Source organism: Didymella exigua, assembly GCF_010094145.1.
Source record: "Didymella exigua CBS 183.55 unplaced genomic scaffold M421scaffold_15, whole genome shotgun sequence".
In the NCBI taxonomy this organism is placed as follows: Eukaryota; Fungi; Ascomycota; class Dothideomycetes; order Pleosporales; family Didymellaceae; genus Didymella; species Didymella exigua.
Genome location: NW_022984789.1, coordinates 201,635 through 209,962, shown reverse-complemented (window position 1 = coordinate 209,962; position 8,328 = coordinate 201,635). Strand labels below are relative to the sequence as shown.

The window sequence follows — 8,328 nt, the reverse complement described above, 5'->3', positions numbered from 1 at the left end:
GTGAGAGCCGCATTTGAGCTCAGAACGTTATGTGTGAAGTAGATCCTGCAAACGGTATTCGCATTGTTGACCGCCAATCTTAGAAGGAACGATCTCAGCTCGATATTTATAACTTATAAGCTGATGCCACTAGCATGCACCAACTTCGAAACGGAACGTTCACGTAGTCACAGTCAAGATAAGATATGGGTCATGGTAGTGCTTTCATTGCAGATCTACAAAGGCGTCTAATGACGCTTCCTACGCGCACTTTCGTGACGAATGAACAGTCACAGGGTTCAATCTACCTGAGAGATAGTTAGCCGCTGACTAGCCGTGCAAATGTAGAGCACAGATGGGATTTCTCAAGTTCAGAAAGCCGTGTGAAAACCTGCGCCTGGCGTTGACCTCCCTTCGCAGCAGTTCAAAACGAACCGCCGCAATCTTCGGTACTGAGACCAACATTACGCGCCTTCAATTGGTAGAGATCCAGTGCAACTCCACAACGCATCATTCCAGCCGAGACTGGTAGCGTGCGGGAGGGTGACCCAACGACAGACATTCATAGAATGGATATAACTTGGGTTTCTTCATAACAAATGGTACTGGGAGAGGGAGGAAAGATTGATGCGCTTACCATTGACCATAAGAGAGTCCTTCTAGCGGTACGGGTATTCATGTTCTGCGCGGTATGTCAGTATATGTCCGCTTCAACGTTTGTTGATAAGGTAGTAACAAGTTGATAAGATCAGACAAAGGTAAGCTTGTGGTATGGGTTTGTCGACATTGAATTCTGTAGCAGAACTGAAATTGAATACACGTCATCATTGGAGCGCGCTCCGGAGAGCATGATGTAAAAAGCGAGGTAGAGCTTACAGTATGCACGGAAGCCCACACCTGTCAAATCAATGACCAGGCGCGGGCTGGTACCGCTAAGTGAACGGACACTTCGACATGTGCTTGCGACAGATTGAACGCAAGACATGGTGGGCGCCGGGTCCGTTGTACTGTGGGGTAAGAGTAGCTTCGAACGAACGTCTCAGCTGGTGGCCGTCGAAGACCAGGAACGTCTCGTTGCACTACATGATGTAGCGAAGTTCGCTTGGGCGCGGATGTTCAGAGAGCTGTACAAAGTCAGCTGAGGCTCCCTTTTCGTCTGTGCGAAAGTTGCGAGCTGGTGTCGAAATCATTTGGTGGTGCATGTGTTCCATGTTCATTGATGATCACAGTGAACTGAATTTCAGGGGTATAATCATCAGAGGGCGTGAGAGAGGATATGGTGCGAACGTACCTAGTGCGCGTGTGTGTGAGGAAGCAAAACTTGCCAGAGAAAATTGAGAAGGCAGTCACGGCGCGCTCGGACGCGCGAAGTCTTGGCGATGGCATTATGTCATCTAGAAGAACTCCACTGCACATTCGTAAAGCTTAAGCAGAGCTATACCACATGATGGCAGCGAACACGGATAGGAGAAGAAACAATGCGCCCAGCGGAGGCACACATGCGCCGGTCTTTGCTCGGACGCTGAGAGAGCCTGCATATCTTCAGACTCTAAGACCGACAAGAACAAGAGGGCCGAACAAGCTTCGCAGGATCTGTAAGTCAACATGCAAGCTTCGAAAAGGCCTCCCTGGCTTTCTACTTGGGTCACCCGGTCGTGGTTGCGCCTTTCAACCATGCACAGGCACAGAGAAGTAGAGCAGTGGCTCAGACAGATGCTAACAATGCACCAGACTTGCAAACCGCCATTGTACCCTCCGCCTCAGGCTCTGCATACCTCGAAATACCTTCTTCCTCTTCGATTCCGCCCTCGACGTTAATAAAACCTGCGTCTTCACTTAAGATCGTGGCCTCGATTCAAGGACCGAAGCCATTGCCCCGCAGCGCACCTTTCAGCCCTTCACTTCTTCTCACTACTACTGTCAAGTTTGCGCCTTTCGCAACACGGCACAGGAGAGGCTACATACGTGACAGTACCGAGCGTGACCTCGGCGTACACCTGGAAACCGCATTGAGAGGTGTGATAATCGGAGAGCGCTGGCCGAAGAGCGGCGTGGAGGTTGTAGTCACGATCCTCGAAGGAGATGAGGACGGCTGGTGGGGCGATGCGCACGCCAGTGGAAGTGGATGGGGCTTACTGAACGTTCTGGCGGGCTGTATCACAGTTGCCAGCGCAGCAATCACAGATGCAGGGATCGACTGTGTAGACATGGTCTGCGGAGGCGTTGCAGCGCTCATCCGCAATCCAGACTCAAAGGATGAAAATGATCTGATCAGGATACTGGACCCTTGTCCGGCAGAGCACAGGGATATCGTTGCGGCTTGTGCAGTGGGATATTTGGCTTCAAGAGACGAGATCACAGAGATTTGGATGAAGGGAGATGTTGGTTCTGATCCAGATGCAATCATCGAGGGCGCGACACATGCTTCTGTGGGGAGTCTGTCAGTCGTCAAGGAGGTCCTTCTGGAGTCCTTACAGGCGAAGTTCCAGAAGCAGATCGAGAACAGTCAAGGCGCACAGAAGAGGAAGGCTCAAGATGTGGAGATGACAGGATGAGAAGACCCACGAGTTGAGCCATGGCCACATTCAGCGAGCGTACATCTGGTAGCGAGTCCCTGCTGTCCGACGTGACTGAGACGAGACAAAACGCACCCACGTACGATGCAGATTAAAAGAGTATACCATTGAAGCACCACAGGTACGCAGGTCTAAGACCCTCTGCCGAGGTACCTTCGGGACGACGCACAAGAGGTGACCCTGAGTGACACTGCTTCAGAGCCTCAACACAAGAGTTATGGCATGTCTGACCAACTACTTTGAGATGCGTTGTGTTCGCGGAAATTATACGAAAAATAAATTGTAGATGTGTCACACGTCAGCTACCTGGGCGCCAAAGTAGCTCTCCCAGCGGATTCCGAAATGTAGTGTGGGTGTTGCTGATGATCACAATGTTGAGCGCATCCCACAGTTTGTTGTAACTTCTGTGTTGTTTCTGAGAGATATGTCCTGAATACTGGCTATCAAGTCCGTCACAACGGACCGTCGCACATCTTAATGGTTCTTGATATCCCTGCTTATTCTGTCATGCTGGGTGTCATAACATCGCACAAATACATATGCGGTCGTAATCTCGGCTCGCTGTCCAGTGTCCAGTCATTCTACAGCCTCGAAATTCAGAACTTCTTGAGCATTTTCCCCTCAGCAGCAATAAACGGATCCTCATCCTCACTGCTATCTACAACCTCGGTCTCCTTGACTGCCGCATCCACCTTCCCGTTCTTCGTAAGCGGCAGACTCACATCCGAATGTCCACCAACAGTGTTCTGCGTCTCGAATCCCGAGGCTAGACTTAGCGTCCGAGGGCTGTCAGCATGCTTTCTGTTGCCAGGACTCTCGGAATCGAAGTCGAGGTTCAGTGTCATCATAGATAGATCGTTGGCTTTCTCGCCGTCGCCGATCTTCGAGTACAAGCTATCCCTGCAGCTCGAGCTGTTGCTGAGTCTCTTGACACCGGCCCACATTCTCTTCATTCTGGCTGAAGGTGGAGATGTGGGTGGGTGTGTCTGTCGTGGAGGAGTGGGAAGTGCGTCAGGCAGGTCTTTGGAGGCAGTGTTCAGCAGTGCCATGGAAGGCTCTCGAGAAGACATTGTCGAATTAGGCTCATGTCGGAGGGAATGTTCAGGGGATGGTGGGGTGGTTGTTGGCTGGGAGGTTGAATGTGATGGTGGATGAGACTGTAGGCCCAGGAGGTGGATGGCATCGCTTGAGACTTTCTCGCGGATATACTTTCGTTCGGCATCGGTAAGGCCGGGAAGCGTACCAGAGACATCGACTCGACGGACGTTGGTCGGCGAACCCTATTCTTGAGTTAGTGTATGTGTCATTCGTGTTTCCTGCTGAGAACGTGGAAGCCTACAATATCCAGTGGACATTTCCGCTCACGCTTGCTGCAGCAGAGGAAAGATCGTTGGATCTTCAAGATGACATCCTTAAAGGCCATGACTCCAATCGACTGGTCTGACGCGAAAGCAATGGGAGTGTGATGCAATTCAAAGGGAGGGGGAGTGGAGTTATTGGGGCGTTGTGGAAGGAACGTGGGTATATCGAAGCTCGAGAGCGAAAGAGGGTATATGGGCAACGAAGCCAGCAAGAAAACACAATGATCAAAGAGTTGAAGAAGATATGAGGCCAGAACAGAGCGATGATGCAAGCTAATAGTACAGATGAAAGAGTGCCAGACGATAGAGAAGACGATCACTAGATCGAGCGATTATGGAAGTCAAGAGAAGGGCAGGGAAAGAAGGGCCGACTACTTAAAGGCATATGCATATGTATGAGAGAGAGGTGTTGGATTGGTCTCCCAAGCGACTCGTTGAACAAAATTTCCGCCGCGTGGCTTTGAAACATCCCTTGCTCGCTACAAACCGGACATTCCATAAGTACCGATGAGAGAAGCGAGAGGCTACGGGCCGGTGCGCCTTGGAATGCTGATAACGATAGATGCCTTGAGTGAAGCCTGGTATTCCGACGAGCTTAAGCAATTCCGTGCGGCTAATTAGTAATGGCAACAGGTGAGTCGAGATTTGGAGCCGAAGATAGAGGAGGAATGGTCTCACCGCCTGAGAGTACTCACGAACGCCGTTGACCGAACATGATGCAGAGGCGTTAGACATCCAGACCTGCATTCGGTATATCGGCAGCATCGTACTTGTGCAACCACACCTTGCATACAGGGTCGCATTCTTCAGTCAGGTACCAGAAACGCATGTGCTCAGCTGTGCTGTCAACGTTCCGCCTTGCTGTAAGTTGTAGTGGACCTATATGGGTGAGACAGGTCATCTCACATCCGTGGACGAACGTTGCTAGGGACCCACCGGTTGGGCGTATGCAGGTCGTACCGCATGTAGCACAGCGCAAAACGCCATATCAGGTGAACACGCGATTGCGTGCGCGACTCGATCGTTGCCTCTGGTTGAAGATCTTTGCTTCATGCAGTGCTGGTCTTCGAGTTGCTTCATCGAATTGTGTCGAGTCATCGATTATTAAGTGAGAAGATGATGTGTAACATCCATCCCGTTCCCAGAACAGCCATTTGTCATCTTAGCTTGTACGTAACGGTTCACTATGACGCTAGGTTGACTGATGGCAGGGAGAAACCACATGTCTCATTTTAGCGTGGCCTGTCGTACCAGTTGCCTTCATGCAGTACCATCTATTTCGGATAATCCTTAACGTGATAGCTCTTGAGCTTGACGAACTGATCAAAGCCGAACTTGCTCAGTGTCTGTCCTTTGCCAGAATCCTTCCAGCCGACCCACGCGAGATCCTACGTATATCAGTGATGGTCAAATATATGAATGCATTGCGACTTACCGGTGCTGGATAGTCGCAGCGGTTGACGAATACTGTGCCAGCCTCTACATCATCCACAAGCTCGTGCCCCTTCTCGGTATCCTTAGTCCAGATACTTGCAGTCAAACCAAACTGGCTGTCATTCATAAGCTTGATCGCCTCAGCATCGTCCTTAACCTTCATAACAGGAATGATGGGCCCGAACGTCTCCTCGGTCATGACGGCCATGTCGTGAGTGACACCAGTGAGTAGAGTAGGAGCAACGTAGTTGCCATCTGCAGGAGGATTCTTGAAGCTCTTGTTCTCGGGCGTAGCGTTCTTTGCACCCTTCTCGACAGCGTCCTTGATATGTGCTTGTACAGTCTCTGCAGACTTCTTAGACACCACGGGACCGATCTGAGTATCCTTGTCGAAAGGATCACCGAGCTTGTAGCCCTTGAGAACATCCTGTACCGCTGAGACGAAATCGTCGTGAATCTTCTCATCAACGTACACCCTCTCAACACTGCAGCAGCTCTGACCGGAGTTGAAGATCGCTCCGTCAACAATTTCCTCTGCCGCCCATTTGATGTCAACATCTGACCGCACATAAGCAGGATCTTTGCCTCCAAGCTCAAGTCCTACACGCAGAGGCACCCTGTCGTTTGCAGCACTTTGCACAGCAAGGCCATTTGCAACAGACCCAGTGAAGCAAACGAGCTGAATTTGCGGTGACCTGGCAATAGCCTCGATTTGAGTGATAGAACCACTGTGGAAGACCTGAAGCACGCCATCTGGCAGACCTGCATCCGAGAAGATCTTCTGAATCTGCTCTCCGCTGGTTGGCGTCTGGGGAGATGGTTTCAAGATGACTGAGTTGCCAGAAAGAATAGCAGGTACAAGAGAGTTAACGAGTGTGAGGTAAGGGTACTATTTGCTCGTCAGCATTCGTTCATATGCTGGGCATGACTGACGTACGTTCCAGGGGAAGAGGATCAGCACCGGGCCCAAGGGGACCTTCTTGACATAGCGCTTGAAGCCCTTCTCAGCCTCACCAGGTGTGTCTTTGAGGGTATCGTCGCTGATCTTCAGCAGGTACTCGCCCCGCATAACGGCTGTTGTGACTTCTTTGGGCGTGTATGCGATAGGGCGACCCATCTGCTCTGTGAGCTCTTTGCCCAACGCATCCTGGCGTTCATCGAGCAGTTTGAGAGCCTTCTTGACGATTTGTTGTCGCTCAGCTAGCGAAGTGCGTCTGAACGTCTCGAAAGCGCGAGTGGCTGTCTCGGGTATGGCCAGGATATCGGCATCTGAGAGGCCATTGCGTGTAAGAATTGGCTTGTTGGTAATAGGCGAGATAGTGGTGATCTTCTCGACAGACATGATGGTGTTGATCCTTGCTTTTCGGAGTGGTGTGTTCAAGATGCGTTTTAGCATCAATTGTTGGTGATGGCCGGTATAGTCACATTTGGTAGAGCCTTCAATGTCCCCGTCAATTGCCGCCTCCGAAGTTGGTGACGTAAGCGCTCTTTGCCTCATTTGGTAATTAGCGGGTCAAGACGTCTGCAAGGAAAGCACGCCGAACGTTTTGATCCCCTTATCGCGATCACCACGTCTCATGTTGCAGAAAACAAATCGCAACAGAACATGTTCTTATCTTTTCGCTTTCGCAGCATGACCTCTGCTCGTACAAGGCGACTCGATCTGGTTCCCGCTCCGACTGACTCAATGTCCAGTCATCCATGAACCGCCCACCGCAGCTGCTACCACATTGTTGCAATCGACAAACCCCTCGGACGTTCAGAGTGCATTGCCGACGTCTGACCAATACGCACCTCTGTTCGCTACTGCCTGCGACTGCCTGCCTTTGGATCCCAGCATTGCTGGTACTCGACTGCCTGAGGTGTGTGTACCTTGCTACCTAGGTGCCCCTATCACGCACCTTCGCTGTAAAACAAACCTGGGACAACGACCGCGAAGTAACACGGTCTTGATCTCCAAATAACCGCTGTGCCAGGTTTCTCACTACCGTGCGGCTGGTGGTACTCTCTCACTTCAGTAAGGTCTCGAAAGGCTACTAACGAGGTCACCTTCGGTGGCTGCATCCGGGCTCGACTTGACAACCCATTCATACGAAGGATGTCGGTATCGACACGCGGAGCAAGCTTCGCATGAAAGGCATCTTGCAATTGGAAAGGTGTGCCGAGCAGCCTCCACTAGTGAGATTTAGCCAAGCTGTCAGTGGTCACCGGCGTAGCATACGCTAACCGTGAAGATGCGGAGCGATCCGCCGGCTGCAGTATCGCGAGACGTGTGGAAGTTCAGATCGACTAGCTTGCTGTCTAATGCTCCGATTTGATGCTTCTGAGCGGAGGGCCACACTCCGTTCAAGACACGCCAGCCCAGGATCATTAAATCTGCAAGCCACAGGGTACGCCTTTCTCAGGCGCAACTGATGGAAAGCCGCTGGATGTGCAGGATGTCGTAACCGGGTCCAGACATCGCTAGATATTCACACTGCCACGAGACAGGTCTGCCGACGCCATTGCGAGGCACTGCTTCTACCTATTCTCGTTCCGCCTTGATACCAAAGCTACCGTGAGTGACATCCAGTCTGTCAGATTCGATAACTGGATCCGAGGCACTCATTCCGAGCTAAGTCTTGGAAACGATATCGCTTCAACTGCATACAGTTGTGGCACCGATCTCTCCATATCCGGGTGACCCGCCGGACAGAATTTTTGCCACGGGTTCCTGGAGATGTGGAGTCGATACAAAAGGTACTGAAATGGCTGGTTTTCACGCACAGCATCTTCCCTGTAGGCCTCAACAACAAATCACGTCAAACTTGAATGCGCGATTTCACGCATCGACTGACGTGGCATAAGTAACATCATCAACATCGTGGTCATGATCTCAAGCAACACAAAGCGAGTACAGCGAGCCAAGAGCTATCGCGTCTTGAGGCAGACAAGAGGCGCGCACACAGACCAGCTTTCGTGCCGTTAGGTCCACCAGG

At 51.4% G+C, this 8,328-nt stretch overlaps 4 protein-coding genes across 4 annotated transcripts; 2 read left to right on the top strand and 2 right to left on the bottom strand.

The window, feature by feature from the left end:
- Positions 1–1,426: 1,426 nt before the first annotated feature.
- M421DRAFT_63933 (exoribonuclease family protein) lies at positions 1,427–2,534 on the top strand (the record flags this gene model as incomplete). Its single annotated transcript, XM_033596099.1, has 2 exons — positions 1,427–1,574; positions 1,711–2,534. 2 exons carry the CDS (start codon positions 1,427–1,429, stop codon positions 2,532–2,534), a joined length of 972 nt encoding a protein of 323 aa, XP_033448151.1.
- A 234-nt stretch (positions 2,535–2,768) lies between these two features.
- M421DRAFT_162889 (uncharacterized protein) lies at positions 2,769–4,134 on the bottom strand. The gene is made up of 2 exons (XM_033587701.1): positions 3,895–4,134; positions 2,769–3,835 (listed from the first exon to the last, which is right to left on the bottom strand). Exons 1-2 carry the CDS (start codon positions 3,976–3,978, stop codon positions 3,152–3,154), a joined length of 768 nt encoding a protein of 255 aa, XP_033448150.1. The 5' UTR covers positions 3,979–4,134; the 3' UTR covers positions 2,769–3,151.
- Positions 4,135–5,190: 1,056 nt separating this feature from the next.
- Positions 5,191–6,692, bottom strand: M421DRAFT_101307 (aldehyde dehydrogenase; the record flags this gene model as incomplete). Its single annotated transcript, XM_033586624.1, has 3 exons — positions 5,191–5,304; positions 5,352–6,239; positions 6,288–6,692. 3 exons carry the CDS (start codon positions 6,690–6,692, stop codon positions 5,191–5,193), a joined length of 1,407 nt encoding a protein of 468 aa, XP_033448149.1.
- A 227-nt stretch (positions 6,693–6,919) lies between these two features.
- M421DRAFT_162869 (uncharacterized protein) lies at positions 6,920–7,469 on the top strand. Its single transcript, XM_033587700.1, has 2 exons — positions 6,920–7,212; positions 7,327–7,469. Exons 1-2 carry the CDS (start codon positions 7,052–7,054, stop codon positions 7,388–7,390), a joined length of 225 nt encoding a protein of 74 aa, XP_033448148.1. The 5' UTR covers positions 6,920–7,051; the 3' UTR covers positions 7,391–7,469.
- The last annotated feature ends 859 nt before the right edge of the window (positions 7,470–8,328 follow it).

Coding starts and splice junctions, on each gene's coding strand:
- M421DRAFT_162889 (XM_033587701.1), bottom strand. CDS start 3,978: ATGGCCTTTAAGGATGTCATCTTGAAGATCCAACGATCTTTCCTCTGC. Junction 3,836..3,894: donor GGAAATGTCCACTGGATATT/GTAGGCTTCCAC, acceptor ACTCAAGAATAG/GGTTCGCCGACCAACGTCCG.
- M421DRAFT_162869 (XM_033587700.1), top strand. CDS start 7,052: ATGAACCGCCCACCGCAGCTGCTACCACATTGTTGCAATCGACAAACC. Junction 7,213..7,326: donor CTGGTACTCGACTGCCTGAG/GTGTGTGTACCT, acceptor CCGCTGTGCCAG/GTTTCTCACTACCGTGCGGC.